Consider the following 17,166-nt stretch of genomic DNA (forward strand, 5'->3'; position numbering starts at 1 on the left):
TACGTTGGATTGCTTCCCTTCAATTTGTCGTGGCAGTAATTACTATCCAATTTAGAGTCACTGCCTAGCTTATATTTCTGGATGCGCTCAACTGAATGTAAGGACAAAACAAAGAAAGACTTATTTGTTTATAGTTGGACTCAAGGAGTTGGTCACCGCTGGGTCACTGAAAATACTTCAGTGCAAAGAAAGTTTGATCATGTACTTTTAAAATAACCAAATGTCAGTTAAAAAAATTATATGATCAATATAACAACATATGTTATAACAACATAAGTTTTTACATTGCTTTAACTCATCAAAATAAGTTAGCAATTTTCAACTTTTTTTATAAGTTATACAAGATTCAACTCAGTTTGATGCAATTTAAGTTGAAATGACTTAAACATCCAAGTTGATTGTACTTAATTTAAGGCAGCAACTTTTTTTTTACATTATGGCTGTGTGAATTCATTATAAGACTCAATTGCTTTTTGCTTAATTGCTTACTGTCAGTATAACTTTGCAGAGCACCGAGAACACCACCTATAAGAATTTTCATATATAATGTTTGCATTGTGTCCCTCTGAATCTCACACCATTGAGCCTATGAGGATTTTAGTGCTCAGCGTAGAAAAGTGTAGTCACATTTCAGCAGGAATCCCCCGCAGTTTAGAAAGTGTGAATGTGCGTACGAGGCCCGGAATGTCAAACACACCTATAAAAAAAGTGAAATGCGTTGCAAGTACTGGACACCTGGGAAATTTGTGACACCGCTGACAGGGTGAGTGAGAAACGGTGATGAGCGGCCCCTAAACAAAAGCGTTTATGATGCTGTTTGACAGACAGTGCCACCGCACAGAGAAATGGAGGCTGACCTAGGGAGACTTTTTGGCAGAAAGCCACCGCACATTTGTAGGCATAAACGTTTGCTCTCGCAAAGAAGGGTTAATAAGCGGATATGAAATTATTGCAATCATTTTACTATTCAGGCAGACAGAGTTTCAGCGACGTAAAGGAATCCCGATGATGAAGCAGGTGTTCTCCGAGAGGTGCCATCTGGCAGCAAAATTAGCAGCTTATGAGCCAGGTGCTCTTGTACCAGGGAAGAATCGGAGATGAGCTCCGAAAGTGATCTTTTACACGGGCCTCCAGGAGCATGACTGAGCACTGTTGCATAATGAGAGGCGACGACTGGGTGCTCTTTGTTTTGGATTATTTAAATGCGAGGGTGTTTATGCGTGTTGTGTAAACCTATTCTGCAAATATAGGAATTTCAGATCTTTAAATTGGATCATTGCTTGAGTGATCAATACACTAATTAACCTGTTAGAGATTATTGAGGGTTTCAGAATCCATGTGTTTTCACAGCCTGAACATTAGCTGTTAATCTTCTTGACTGCATTGCTTTTTCAAGCTCTTTTAAAGGGATAGTTCAACTTCAAATTAAAATTCTGGCATCATTTACTCACCCTCGTGTTTTGAAGAGCATTGGACGACCCCACTGACTTTTATTATATGAAGAAAAAACAGACATTCCTCAAAAATATCTTCTTTTATATAAAGAATTAAAGTCCTGCAGGTGTGGATCATGAGGGTTAGTGAATGATGACAGAATTTTTATTTTGGTTGAACTTGTATGAAAATAACTAGGTTATTGCCCCTCTTACATTTGAGACTAAGGCAACAAAACATAAGATTAAGCACAAAAAGTGAAATCATCTTTAAAAAACAACAACAAAAAACACCATGTCCTTATCTTGACTTTCTCTATTGGTGCTGTTTTGTGATGACAGTCAGCTCCCCAGTTCATGGAATTTATCAAATGTTACTAATAGGCATTTATGCCTAATTTATAGTAAATTATACCAAGCAAATGTGGCAAAACTTTGGATTGATGCTCTACGGGTTATAGATGTAAACAATGAACAGAACGTCAATCTTGCATGACAGATTCTGAAACATAATACTAAATAATGCCCTTTTTTGATTTAATGATCTCTGGCTATAAAGTAGGCTATAGTCATTCATTTAAAATAAAACAAACTCATTATTGACAGTTTCACCCCTGCATTTCTATAGCATAATTTGATAGTAATATTGAAACCATATTATGTAAACATTTACAGGCATATTTGTAATGGCGTATACTTAAAAAGTATTAAAAGTATAACATTTTAAGGATATGTTGTAGGTCCCACTCAAATATTATAAGAAAATAACATTACTGCCACCTTGTGGTGAAAAGATGCAGGGCGCACACACACACACACACACACACACACACACAAAATCAAAAAATAAATACACCGGATATTTTCCTTTCCCAGCTTGTGTGTCTATGTTGTTCTCAAGACCAAATATTGTCATAGCAAGTAATGCAAGTCTCTTACTGACTTTTCTGATGGTAATTTGCCTGTACCTTCTCTTTTGTTACAGGAAGTATTAGAACAAAACAGATCTGCAGCAACCATGGTCCCTTTTTCTAACACCTCTTCTCCAAGCCGTTGAAGTACTCCTCTGATAACTGGTGTGATGTATACAAGAAAAAAGAGAGAACACAGCCTTTATTGCTCAGCAAGGGATGACACATATGCAGCCACAATGTTCCAGAGTCATTTCCAGCACTGTCATTGTGACAATTACCTTTCCAGCACTTTCCAGGGAGAATTGCCACCTTCTGATAATTTAATATTTTTTTGTGATTACAATTTTTTTTTATGAACAGATTGAGATTTAGATATATAGCCTATGATATGATTTTCTATTTCTTGATGTTAACAGTATGATTAAAATATTACATCCGAATGAAATTAAAGGAAAGTTAATATTTTTAGTCACAGAGCATACAAACTACGTTGTTGATCTCATATCTAATAGCTTGATCATCTATGTAAACTTTATATATATATATATATATATATATATATATATATATTTAGCTTTTTTTATTAATATTATTATTATTATTATTATTATTATTATATACATCCATATTCTTTTCAGTTATATTCTTCTTCTTCTTTTTTTTCTCTTACGAAAAAAATCTTTAAAAAAATACTACAGCGCACAATATCAAATGTGTCGTCTTGAGTTCAAATAATACTCGAGATCGCCATGGTAGTGATTTGTTTTTACTTTTTACTAAGAAAATTGCTGAATCACGTCCTCTTGTGGTATTTTCTGGAAATCTCCAGCAATAACGTGATTACGTCAAAGAGTACTCTTTGATTACGTCAGCCAGAGCGTGACTAGTCAGGGCGTGTTGGCAAAGGCCGCCGGAAGCCAGAAACGATAAGAAACATTTAAAACCGCAGTACCGGAAGCACAATTCTGCCAAGCTGCTTTCCACTCTTAAAAGTCCTATACAATGCCTATACAATGCCAGTGGAAGCTAATGTGTTTTTTTTCCCTCGTGGTATAAAATAACAACGCAGATTAGTTATTTGAGCCAAAAATGACACAATACATATGCATTTTTTTCATTTGAGTTTTTTAAGAGAACAAGACTTATGTTCCCTTATTTGGCATCATATACTGCAGGGATGGGGAACGTCGGTCCTGGAGGGCCGCTGTCCTGCAGAGTTTAGCTCCAAGTCAACCCTGATAAAAACTCACCTGCCTGTAGCCTTGGTGATCCTGAAGACATTGATTAGCTTTTTCAGGTGTGTTTGATTAGGGTTGGAACTAAACTCTGCAGAACAGCGGACCGACATTCCCCATCCCTGATAAACAGTGCTATCAATAATAGGCTACTAAAATTGGTGCAAGTGTATGGCTCCTGTAATGTCAAGTGGCTGTATTTATAGTTTTGAATAGCCTAAAGAATAGGCTTCTACTGAATAGTTTTATAGAATTTACAAGTAGTGTAAATCGGTTTTGCAGAAATCAATATTCATGAACTTAGATTATTTGATATCCCTTATGGAAGAGAAGCAAATGCCCATGCATTGATTTTTCAAATGGAAGATGGGATTGCACAATGAAAAGCAATGTAGTGCATCTAACATTGTTAGGGGCCGTTCACACAAAACCATTCCACTGGATACTTTTCAATATCAACACGCGCTAGACAGACGTCTTTAACCGTTGCGCTCGTGACATACGCAGAGCTCAAGTTAAAATAAATTCCATTTAAAAAACAACAAAAAAACGCGTTTCTAGACCACGGTTTTTGTTTCACTGACCCGCGTCTCGCGGTTTTAACATCGAAAACGTGAGAACCGGCCTATGTAACTAATGACTGCATTGTATGCTATATCATAATGATCATACGTTGTGTATGATAGCAACAACGATAAAGTGCTTTCCAAGACAGTATAAATAAACAACTTACGTGCTGGTTTGGGACACCCAGCCATAAACTGCAGAATAGTGTTTATAAACCTCGACTAACTTACTTTTATTTTGAAAATACAATCCCCTGTTGCTGCCAGATTCATACCTCCAGCGATGACATCTCAAAAACCCTCAGACGACTAGAAAAACGCCAAACAAACTGGCTGTGCTTGTTCGAAGCGAAAGGCTTTAGAAAGGACTGGAGGCACCGATATAAGTGGATTTGCGCACAATTTCGGTAAGATACACATTTACCGTCATGCCAAGTGAAATACCTTGGTTAAAAATAACGGTTTTTTAACGTAAAAAACGACAACCAGATATTGTTTGTTTTTTTGTTTTTCTGTATAACGCTATCGTTAGCTGTTAACGTTAAGTTACATCGCGCGATTTTGACTTAAATTTATTAACGTTCGTTTTATTTCACCTTTCCCGGTTTGGTCTTTAACTAAATCATGTTATTGTCTAGTTTATTGTAAGTTATCTCGTTTTAATAACGTTTAAGTTAGTGTTTGTTCGTATAACGTTAATTGTTTATAATAAATACGTAGTTGAGAGTTGTAGTATTGAGATTTTCCTAATCCTGTATGATTCAGCATTAGTGGATCGCCGCTCAAAGTGAAGCCGCTGCCAGATACACATGATCAGTGAAGTTACGTAACTGCGTTAGCTTATCGTGCTAAACAGGATGGATCACCTCAACTCTTTGACAGGCCTTCTTCGGCATTCAGAGCCTGTTTTACTCTTTAGGTTGATTCATGATGTTTGTATTGGCAGCTTGGTTGATTGGTATGACAACAGCTCACTGTCGGTCAGAGGTGATGGTTTTATTTTCTGTCTCCAGTCCAGCAGCTGAAGGCTTTTCACCGCTGTGCCATGGAGTTTCCTGATCTCGGGGAGCACTGCTCAGAGAAGACCTGCAAACGTCTCGGTATGTGTTTCCTCTCAGATTACACACTGTGACAGTCTCCCATATAGCAGGCCTCAACAGTAAAGGCCTAACTTACTAGTCTTATTGGCCTGGTCTGACTTGTCACTTTGCCTGTCAACATTTTCACTGGCCTCAAAAAATTATACAGTATTTTTTTTTAACAATATACTGTACCTTTCAAATGTTTGGGGTCAGACTGTTTATTTGGAAGAAATGAATGCTTTTTTTCAACAAAGACAAATTAAGTTGACAATAAAGAATAATGTTACAAAAGATATCACTTTAAAATAAATGCTGTTCTTTTGAACTTTCGGTTTTTTCAAAGATTCCTGAATAAAATGTACAAAGGTTTACACAAATATTAAGCAGCACAATTCATTCTAATATAATTCATAATATGAATAAAGTTTGAGCAGCAAATCATAAAATTAAAATGATTTCTGAAGGATCATGTGACACTGAAGTCTTTGTCATCACAAGAATAAATTACATTGTTAAAATATATTTGTTAGTACAGTTGTAATATTTCACAATATTACTGTTTTTACTGAATTTTCAATCAGTAAATGCATCCTTGGTGAGGCAGAGCAGAAGAGACCTTTTTTTTTTTTTTTAACAGACCCCAAACTTTTCATTTAGAAACAGGCCTTACTTTATTTCACGAAAACAATTATATAGCCTAACGTTACAGTGTTAGCTTTTTCTTTGGCAATAATAGTTGAAACTTGTACATCTATAAACTCCATGACAGCTTTGTAAAATACTAATGTAAACCAGACATGGTGATAATAATCATTAGCCTGCTTATTACTTGTAAACTGTCTACCAAATAAATAAATAAATGAACATGAATATTGAGTTGTTCTGGATGAGCGGTCAGTTATACAGTGTTGCTTTGGGCATCGGCCATTTTCTGAAGTACTGTGATTGACCAATCAGAATTGGAGAGCGTGGAATAAAAATTCCTATACACATGATGGCATTCCCGGCAAAAATTGTTGATCATTTCAAACATGTTTTTAACTAATGCTTCTAAGCCTATGAAAAGTCACTCTCGCTGTTTCTACCATTAGGCCATCCTTATTGTTGAGCCCCGTACAGCACGTGAATTATTAATGTTTGTTTATGGACTTTACATGGTGAATGGCAAATACGTTAAATTACATTAGGTGTGGCATTTCCTCTTGTCTGACCTCGTTTATTACCACAAAATCTAGTCATGTGATAAACCAGTATGTCAGGCGGGTCAATTAATTGTGCAGTATTCAGTCAAGTTGATCAAAAACATTGTCTGATAATTGTACCCTTATTTATGTTGTGTAGTTTCAGCGTGCGATTAATTTTATTATTTGGCATAGATTATTTACACACACTTGAACAGCCATCACCGACTTAAAAACCCATATAGGTCGTTGTATCTTCTGTATGCTCTTAGTGATTCAGTGTTAGTTGATGTATAACACTTTTTTGGTCTTTTCATAATGTCCTGTGTGTGTGTACACTACAGATTTTCTTCCTATGAAATGTGATGCCTGTGAAGAAATTTTCTGCAAAGACCACATAACTTATGCAAATCACAAGTGCACTTCATCATATAAGAAGGTGTGTATAATTGTCTAATGAATAATAATCTTGCCCCATTGTATATTTAACTAATGCTTAAAACATACTGGTTGTGGCTGATACATGTTTGTTTTCTTGTGCAGGATGTCCAGGTTCCTGTATGTCCGTTGTGCAACACCCCCATTCCCATTAGAAGAGGGGAAATGCCAGACATCAAAGTTGGGGAACACATAGACAGAGACTGCAAATCTGACCCTGCTCAGAGGAAACGAAAGGTAGCACGAAAGCAAAAAGTCAAGTCAAGTCACCTTTATTTATATAGTGCTTTATACAAATACAGATTGTGTCAAAGCAGCTTTACAGTGATAATAGGAAAATATTGCATCCCGGCTGTTGTTCAGCTGAAATCAGTTCAGTGTTGATTCAGTTCCATTGTAAAGATGGATGGATCAATTATTAAATTAGTTCATTTATTCTATAAAGCAGTTTTGCAACAAACAAAAAAAACAAGCCGTCACCCAGGTCAGGTCTCATACTACAGCGTCAGTACAGTCAGCTCAATAATATTGTTGAATATTAAGTGTCCCCAACTAAGCAAGCCCGAGACAAGTGGCAAGGAACCCAAACTCCATCAGGTCACAGAATGGAAATAAAAAACCTTTGGAGAAACCATGTTCAGTCGGGGTGCCAGTTCTCCACTGGCCATGATTCAGGCTGCATCGCAAGTCGGAATCGGTAGCATTCAAAATATTCATCCAGTTCCTTTTGCTTGAAGATCGGATTCATCACACCGGTATGGAGCCGAAGCTGGTCATAGGTCTGTGCGGTGGACCTGTCTGGTTCTTGTGGTCTTTGTTCTCTTCTAAGACAGTTAAAAAGTAAGCAGATCTAGCAGTTTTGAAGGCCTTTCTGTATGCAGTAACACTTTCCTTCCACAAAATGCGAAATACCTCTAGTTTTGTTTTCTTCCAAGCTGCGCTCCATTTTTTGGGGCTTTATCTTCTTTAAGCGCAAAGGAGCAACCGCTGTCTAAAGTGCTGGAAAAGAGAGAGTCAATTTCAGGAAGATTATTTCTAAAGCAATCTTTAGTGGTAGAAGTGATAGTTCTACCATACTTGTAACAGGGAATGGGTTCCGCAGCCTTGGCTAAATGTAGTATACACGAGACTAGATAATGACCTGAGATGTCATTGCTCTGCTGCAGAGTTTCAACGCCATCTTAAGTATGATAACGACAATAAGTGGGTCCTGACACGTGTTGTCTAACTCCAATAGAGTTTAGAATGCCTGTAAATGACAATCCCAATTCGTCTTTTTCATTATCTACATGTTTATTAAAATCACCAAGAGTTAAGATTTTGTCTGCAGCCTGTTCTAATTCCATTAGAAAATCATCAAATTCTTTGATAAAATCTATATGGTGGCCTGTATACAGTAGCCAGTACAAATATCAAATGGGATTTATCACGTAACGCAGGATAGCGTTACATAAAGCACCATCACTTCAAAAAAATTATAGTCTGGAAATACTACTATAAATTACAGCAACAGAAAAAAGAGAGAAAAATATGTCTCAGCAAAATCTATACTGACCTGATTGTCCCCCCTCCCCCCAACAGATCTTTACAAATAAATGCTCCAAGGGCGGCTGTAAGCAGAAGGAAATGATTCGGGTGACATGTGACCAGTGCCACTTGAATTACTGTCTCAAACATAGACATCCTCTCGACCATGACTGTAAGACTGACAGCAAGCCAGTCTCCAAAACGGGGTAAGCATAGTAGTTTATTTTTAATAATGATAAGTTATGCTTTCTGGAGGGCCAGTACACTAGTAATAGTGGTTTTTTTTTTTTTAGGCATGCTGCTTTACTGAGGGCTCAAGCCTCCTCTTCTAGTAACTCTGGGGCGTCATCCACTAGAGGGAGCTCTAGGGCCATGTCTAATGGAGTAACTGGAAACACTAGACCTCAGAGCAGCAGGTAAGCATTTTTGGTGTAAGCCATGCCCTCAGAAATGTCAAGTAAATATACACTAATGTTCAGAAGTTTGTGGTTGGTAGATGTTTTTGAAAAAAAGTCTGTTTTGCTTACCAAGGCTGTGGTCAAAAATATGGTAAAAAGTGTAATGTTGTGAAATATTACAATTTCACACACACACAAAAAAAAGTTTTTCTATTTGAATATAGTTTAAAATGTAATGTATTCCTGTGATGGCAAAGCTGAATTTTCAGCATTTTACTCCAGTCTTCAGCTAGTGTCACATGCAGACATGGGCAGTATTTCAATTAAATGTATTTTAAATACGTATTTAATTACTTTAGTGTATTTTGTAATTTGTATTTTGCAGGTGTGGAAAAAATAAAATGTAGTTTGTAACAAAATATTTTGAGTGTATTTAGAGTATTTCAAATACTTAAATACTTAAGAAAAATCACCATATGCTTATCACCATAGTAAATGATTTTGCCATATTTTCGGTCTGATGTTGGAAATGGCAATGTCCAGGTTAGATGCACGAAAATCACGTGACACCCTGTAGACCGGGCTCCCTCCAAGAAGTGAATGAGTTTTGAACACAGGAGAAGAAGTGGCGCTGCTCCTCTTAAAAACGGCATTAAAGGGTTAGTTCACCCAAAAATGAAAATTCTGTCAGTAATTACTCACCCTCATGTTGTTCCAACCCTGTAAGACCTTCGTTCATCTTCGGAACACAAATTAAGATATTTTTGATTAAATCTGAGAGCTGTCTCACTCTCCTCCATAGGCTTCTAATGGCGCTTTTCCACTGCATGGTACGGTACGGTTCGGTACGGCTCACTTATGGCGCATTTCCACTGCATGGTACGGTACGGTACGGCTCGCTTCGGCTCGCTTTAAATGGTACCACCTCTGTTGAGGTTCCAAGCGTACCGTACCGATACTAAAATGTGACGTGAAAACACTGAAGATCACTGATTGGTCAGACAGAATCGTCACTACCAGTGTCATTGTATTTGCGACACGAGACCATGCACGAGACAAACCCGCTAGATTAAAATTGCCAGTAGACAACAGCCAACGCTGTAGTTTCTTGCAGTTAAAAAGTTTCTTGCAAACTGTTTCTTGCAGTCAGGGGCGGCACCAGATAATTTTTAACGCATGTGCTACACGTGTGTGTGTGTGTGTGTGTGTGTGTGTGTGTGTGTGTGTGTGTGTGTGTGTGTGTGTGTGTGTGTATATATATATATATATATATATATATATATATATATATATATATATATATATATATATATTATTAATAAATGAGCAAAACTTGGCCACAAAATATTTAATATTCAATTATTTTAATGATCACAATTAAAGTTTTAATTTTATTAAATTGAACAAGCGCAAAATTCAGCAATCAAATATTCAAAAAGACTTAATAATAATGTTATTTCTCTCTATAGGCGCGTTTACTACGAATATGGCGATCGTCAACTTCATCTTTGCCAGACACTGACAGAAAACACTATTTTATAAATAAAAATCAATGCACGCATCCCCGGATTTACAAATGCACATCTTGCTTGTTGCACGCACATTATGTCGAAATAACGAGATATTATGTTGAAATAACATTATTATTAAGTCTTTTTGAATATTTGATTGAATGCTGAATTTTGCGCTTGTTCAATTTAATAAAATTACGCCTATATATAGCCTATATATATACTATTAATAAATGAGCAAAACTTGGCCACGAAATATTTAATATTCAATTATTTTAATGATCACAATTAAAGTTTTAATTTTATTAAAACGCGTGCACTGATTTTTATTTATAAAATAGTGTTTTCTGTCAGTGTCTGTGCATGGCAAAGATGAAGTTTACGATCGCCATATTCGTAGTAAACGTGCCTATAGAGAGAAATACACATAATGGATTACATAAGAGAGTAGCCTATTTCTTTTTGTTTTGAATTATTTCGTTTAAAGACATTTCAAGCTTTGTGTATTTGAGGATGAGATGCGCTCCAGTTAACGTACAATGCAAGTGACCGCTCGGGCGCCTCAATGATTAAATTGTCTATTTTGCTCTTATTTATTCAATCCAGGTAATTGTTTGATGAAAAAAATATTAAAATTAAGATACAATTTATACAAAACGAAATTCACTTTAAAGAAAGGCTTTCTACAAAACAAAACTTAATGAAGTGGTCAAAATTATGTCCGACTCGCTCCATGTCTCTCTACTCGTGCTGTTCACTTTTCATAATCAACATAGGCAGATGGAAAAAAAATAACATTAACTAAATGCGCTTTTTTAATGGCAGTAGGCTAGTTTAAAACAGTACATTAGGCCTAGACTCTCTATTTGTAAAGATTGCTGCACATTCATTTAATTCTGAATTTTGCACACACAAGTTGAAAGGCATTTGTTCAAATCAAGTTCACGGATAATTGTGCGTGCATTTATTAATCATTATGATACTAAAATCATAACAAAGTAGGCTATGCTATGTACAAAAAATCAGATGAGCCCAGAATATGAACGCAACGTTTAATTACACGTTAAGAATTTTCCTTCCATATAGTAAACCATTATAAGAACGTTTAATTTAATTTAAAAAGATCCACATGCCGAGAATCAAGAGCACCATCCCCTGTGTTGTGCGTTTGAAATGTGGCGCGTTTACGATGATGTCATGGCAGTAGAGGCGGCAACTATAACGATCAGTCCCACCCAGTTTGAAGCGGTACTAACTGCAATGGAAAAGCAACCGAGCTAAAGCGAACCGAACCGTGCCGTACCGAGTCGAGTCGTACCACGCAGTGGAAAAGCGAAGCGAGCCGAACCGTTCCGCGCCGAGTCGAACCGTACCGAGCCGAACCGAACCGTGCCATACCATGCAGTGGAAAAGCGCCATAAGACATTATAACTTGCTGGCCCAGAAAATGTATTAAAGACATCGTTAATATAGTCCAAGTGACTACAGTGGCTCAATCTTAAGTTTATAAAGCGACGAGAATACTTTTTGTGCGCAAAAAACAAACAAAAATAACGACTTCATTCCACTTTTCATTTCCTTCTCTCTGGGCCTCAAGTTTTTTCACGTAGTATAACTGCGCAGCGTGTCTGTGTTGCACGTCACACGTAGGCTCACTATTGGCCGACGCTGGTCATGTGTGTGATGCGTGTGACGTGCAACACAGACGCGCTGCGCTAAAACCAGCCCGTTCTCATCCTAGGGCGTCATATATTGACGCTTTTGACATTTCGTCTACATCGAACGCACATGGCACCCTTTAGCGTCAATATGAGACGCAGATAGAAATGGGCCAGAAGGCGCCTCCTAGCGGTCTAACCCTAACCCTACACCAGACCTAAACCTACCCATAACCGAACAAAGCTCTGTGCGTCTCATATTGACGCTAAAGGGTGCCAAGTGCGTTCGATGTAGACGAAATGTCAAAAGGGTCAGTATATGACGCCCAAGGATGAGAATGCGTTGGCTAAAACACTACGTGAAATAACTCGAGGCCCAGAGAGAAGGAAATGAATAGTGGAATAAAGTCTCTTTTTTTTTTTTTTGCACAAAAAGTATTCTTATATATATCGCTTTATAAACTTAAGATTTGAGCCACTGTAGTCACTTGGACTATATTAACGATGTCTTTAATACATTTTCTGGGCCAGCAAGTTATAATGCCTTATGCCTATGGAGGAGTGATCCAGCTCTCAGATTTCATCAAAAATATCTTAATTTGTGTTCCGAAGATAAACGAAGGTCTTATGGGGTTGGAACAACATGAGGGTGAGTAATTACTGACAGAATTTTCATTTTTGGGTGAACTAACCCTTTAAGACTATTGTGGGAGTATTTTTGTATTTTCAAAATACTAATTACTTGTATTTTATTTAAATACATTTTTCACATCAGTATTTTGTATTTTATTTTGTTACATTTCATGAGCCAGTATTTGTAGTTTGTAACAAAATAGTTTTTGATGTATTTGTGCCCACCTCTGGTCACATGGTAGAAATGTCCAAATGCAAACATGTGTTCAACAATCTGAAAGAAGTCGAGCCATTTCTTTGTTGTTCATTGTTTACACTAGAAAAGGCGAAAAAACGTATTACATTAAGTTTTCAAGTTTCCATGAACGAATGCGAGTTACTATGGCAATTCTTGATGCAGCATGAATGAACTACAATGGTGACATTTTTCACAAGCACAATAGAAAACATGAATAGTATCTTTGATGAATGTAAAGTTTAAAAGAACAGCATTTAATTGAAATGCAAATTTTTTGTAACATTCTAAATTCACTTTTGTTCAGTTGAATGCATCCTTGCTCATTAAAAGTACTTTTAAAAAGTCTTACTGATCCCAAACTTTTGAACGGCAATTGAAATGACACACGTTTTGAGTGTTTTCTCAGGTACTAATTACTGTCTGTTGCCCCTCAGTACACTATGGACATCTCCTGCATCTCCACCCATGGTGTCTCCCACAGCACAGAATGTAATTCCCTCATCAGTGTCATATCAAGGCGGGCTGGTGCGTTGCTCATTTTGAGATAAAGGTTTACAGTGTTTTTAAAAGTCTATGTTTGAGTGTCTTTGAACCATGCATTGTTGTTTTACTTCACAGACGGAGGAGCAGGCCCTCCAGAGAGCATTAGAAATGTCACTGGCTGAATCTGCTCGAACAAGCCAGCCTACTCTAAGGTATTCCTGAACTCTTCTGGCCTAACAGTAAACATTTAGACGTTTAAAATTACTATTGTTAAACAGTATCAGATTAAATGATTCCATAAAAAAAAATCCGGAAAATTAATAGTTTGACATTTGGTTCTTTTAACGGTTCTGGAACGTTTGCAAGATTGTGTCTAGATGCAATAAATTTAAACATTTATGCCATAAATGTTGAAGTGTAACTGCCGATTTTCAACCCGCTTTGTATTGTTACAGTGTAGGTAGTATATGTAAATGAGCAATGTTTATTTGTTCTCAGTGTTACCTGGACTGAGATATTTACGTTTATTTGTCAGCAACTGTCAGGACTTTTGACAGGGTCAGGGCTTTTGTGAAAACTACAGATTATACTTCCGCGTTTTCGGATCGACAGAGGGTTATTAACACAACAGTTTTTATAAGGGTAGGTTTATCAAAAATGAAAATTGTATCTTACTTTGTCTACTCTTTAAACAACATTGTTAAAAATTGAACACTAAGGCAACAGCTTTCTTAAGGCCAATTCACTCTGACAGACGCAGACCAACGGCGACAGTCACCAGATTACAGCACGTCACTTCTCAGACTGTCTAATTCAGATTCAGCATGTTCAATCGGCCAAAACAGGCTCCGACAAAACCCAACGAACTGTCTATTACCGTCTGTCAGTGTCTGTTGGTGTGGTGTGAATTGGCCTGTACCTGCACACGACAGCGTTTTGATTTGGGGGGTTGGGCAGAACTGCAGTTTCTTTCAGTTTTTTTCCTCTTCGTTTGGCATAAAACACTATATTTGTAGTCATCCAGTTTGAAATGTTGACTACAACCAGAGTTTTTTTGGGGGGGGGGGTTTTCCGTCTCAGGCATTCTTTCCATATTTACCATTCTTTGCAGCCTTTAGCCACCGCCTACAACGCGCTTTGAATTCTTGCACCCACATGAACAATACAGGTTGATGCCATTATGACTAAAAGCTTGCTAAGAAGCATTTCCTACTAAAGCAAGGTGGTATTTGACTCTGGTAAGTGTATCCACGGCATACTGGTGGGAGTGGTCTTAGATGGCAAGTGCATTATGGAAGACAACAGCCTCTTTTCTCTGTTTTCTCTAGTTAGGTAGCACTGGTTTCTTTCTCTTGTTTGCCTTTCTACTGTATAGGCAGCCAAGTTTTATTAAAAGCCCATTTTGCCAGTAATGAATTTAAGCAAAAAGTAGTATTATTTCCTTTTTTTGTGTTTTTTTTTTATTTTTATTTTTTTACTTAAATCGATGCTGATAACTGACTGTGTGCATTTCAGTCCTCAGGAGCAGGAGGATCTGGCCATGGCTCAGGCTCTCGCTGCTAGTGAGGAAGAATACAGGCGACAGCAGCAGAGACAGGTAGCCAGAAACCCTTACAGTCAGTAGCATGCTATGCTATGCTAACAGGACCTCATCTAGGTACATAGCCCAAGGGGCATCTCTGTTTATGTCTAATCTTTTGGGTGCTGGGCATACTGAAAAATACTGAAATGGTTAGTATTTTTTAAGCATGTAGCTAAATATTATGAAGAATCAACATCTGACACATTGAAAGTGGGTGAGCGGTAACATCTGGGCTGCACCTGGGAATGCAAAAACATTGTACTATATAAAACAATATGTTTTGTCTATCAATATTTGCAATTGAACTGGCCAAGGTTTACATGTTATAATAATTTCAAATAAGAGAAAAGATGATTCCATGAATTGCGCTTTATAATATGAAATTGAATAAAAATTTGCATGATAGTTGTAGGACTATCATCTTGTTAATAGTGATGCACCTAAATAAATGTCCTACCAAAAAAGTATATAAAAATAAATATAAATAAAATATGTAATAAATTGTTCATTTAGCCAAAAAATAAAGTGTATTTAATAGTCAATTAATTAATCAAATGTATTTAATAGTCAACACTAAAATAAATATTAAGTTACATATAAACATTTAAATTGTGCATTAGGCAGTTTTTATATTAACCTTTAATGATATAGTTGAAATATTGATCATTTAAATAGTAGCTGTAATAAACTTGTTTTCGTGACAGAATTATTCAAACATGCATTAAAAAAATGAAGACAACAGTTTAAGTAATAATATAATGAATATGTTAAAGGATATATATTTAGTAAAATGCTCCTGTCTAGAGTTTTATTTTTATTTTATTTTTAAAGCTATCTAGAAAAACTCTAGCTTTGGCTAACTCTAGCTCATTTAGTTGTTTAAAAGACAGCACAAAGGCTGCATGTTGGTGAATCAACCAGGTTTGTCTGTGAAAGATACTACTACAGTGATTGAATACTTGATCTCTAATTGTTTTTTCATTGTCTTCTCAATCCACAGGGAGGCGTTTCCAAACAGTCCAGCTGCTGCCTGTCTTAATGTGAGGTGGCACTGACCAACTTTAATCTGCCTCAATCTGCACATAAGCACCAATAATGTACTAGTGAGCTGCACATGTGGATTCCTCAGTCCAGCATATAAAGCTTCTACTTTCCAAATCAACACAACTGAAGGCTGTTATGTTGTCAAAGTTTTTCTGTTTTGCGTCACTCTTTAGCGTGCTTCTTAGACAGGCAATTGTGCCGTTTTGGCAAGTGGTGCTTCATGTAAATATTTTATATAGTGATCATGTTAATCTGTCAATCAGTGTAGATGTCTTTTGAAATAAATTATTTTAAAGTGCTTATTTCACTCTCTACTCTATTGGTCACACCTTGAATGAGTTAAACGTAAGCTGTGTTACATTGCAAGGCAAAGTATATAATTCTGAAAGACATTTACTCATTAAAAGGATTTTAGAAAATACAAGAATCCCAGGATCATGGAACAAATAATTTGCACAGATGAATAACCCTCCCCTAAACCTAACCGCCACTGGGGCGTAAGTGGATTGTACAAATTCTGACGAATTAGCCACCTATTTGCCAAAATATAAAATTAAACTGTTGGCATTTCCCATGAAATCCGTCCCGAATGCTCTACAACATAAATCATTGTTATAGGTTTATCAAAGGGTATTTGGGTAAATGCATGGTTTGGAAGATTTTCCTTTTCAATTTTTACATTAATAACATTTTGTTTTTATCAAAAGTGTAGCTTTAAAACAAACTCAATGACCTCTCAGTCTTTGTTTTGAATGCAATTACCCAGCAGATCCGTCAGTAGAACCGGAACTGGTGGTTTGTCTCTAAAAAATGATTAATGTTTCCAATACAGACTCTGTCAACTGTAAAGTGAGTCACAATATGAAATGCTGATAGATTAATGGGCATTAATATGCATTTTTGTTTTTTAGATGCTGGCAGCACTGCAGCAATCTTTTTGCTTGCTGTTATTGTGCTCTCCAAACATGAAAAATAAAATAATATACTTGGGTTCTTTCTTAAAATCTAGGATCTAGGTAATCACATCAATTATTAGGCCAAAACGTTCACATAATGATGTAACCCGTCCATTAACACCGAAAAGCTAAGTGCTATAGCACGTCAGAGCACCATGCCTCTTCATTCAGGGTCATTTCAAAATTACACAGACAATTATAGATAATTACACTAATTCGTATTCTGATCAGTTATTTTTTATAATGGGTGATTTCTTTTTTGAGTGTCATTAAATATACACTATGTA

The 17,166-nt window shown here is 36.6% G+C and overlaps 2 protein-coding genes across 3 annotated transcripts in view; both read left to right on the forward strand.

The window, feature by feature from the left end:
- The window catches only part of micall2a (mical-like 2a), a 116,430-nt gene extending 113,803 nt beyond the window's left edge, over window positions 1-2,627 (forward strand). Inside the window, exon 19 of the transcript XR_014603848.1 lies at window positions 2,419-2,627. The gene's annotated coding sequence lies outside the window, so the exon portion shown is untranslated. The remainder of the gene's footprint in view (window positions 1-2,418) is intronic.
- A 1,593-nt stretch (window positions 2,628-4,220) lies between these two features.
- On the forward strand, window positions 4,221-16,225 carry zfand2a (zinc finger, AN1-type domain 2A). Of its 2 annotated transcripts, none has more exons than XM_084095676.1 (10): window positions 4,221-4,555; window positions 5,162-5,248; window positions 6,756-6,850; window positions 6,955-7,086; window positions 8,431-8,582; window positions 8,670-8,792; window positions 13,249-13,339; window positions 13,433-13,509; window positions 14,813-14,894; window positions 15,880-16,225. In XM_084095676.1, the coding sequence occupies exons 2-10, from the start codon at window positions 5,194-5,196 to the stop codon at window positions 15,916-15,918; spliced, it is 846 nt and encodes a 281-aa protein (XP_083951802.1). In that variant the 5' UTR covers window positions 4,221-4,555; window positions 5,162-5,193; the 3' UTR covers window positions 15,919-16,225. The 2 variants fall into 2 exon arrangements, with proteins under 2 accessions (XP_083951802.1, XP_083951803.1); XM_084095677.1 differs by having other exon boundaries at window positions 4,405-4,555; window positions 14,813-14,954.
- Window positions 16,226-17,166: the final 941 nt, after the last annotated feature.

The sequence above is a fragment of the Abramis brama genome, assembly GCF_963993115.1.
Source record: "Abramis brama genome assembly, chromosome: 1".
NCBI lineage: Eukaryota > Metazoa > Chordata > Actinopteri > Cypriniformes > Leuciscidae > Abramis > Abramis brama.

Excerpts from the sequence above, each read along its gene's own strand:
- zfand2a (XM_084095676.1), top strand. The coding sequence starts at position 5,194 with ATGGAGTTTCCTGATCTCGGGGAGCACTGCTCAGAGAAGACCTGCAAA. Across the intron at positions 6,851-6,954 it reads GCACTTCATCATATAAGAAG|GATGTCCAGGTTCCTGTATG; the intron begins GTGTGTATAATT and ends TTTCTTGTGCAG. Across the intron at positions 8,583-8,669 it reads AAGCCAGTCTCCAAAACGGG|GCATGCTGCTTTACTGAGGG; the intron begins GTAAGCATAGTA and ends TTTTTTTTTTAG.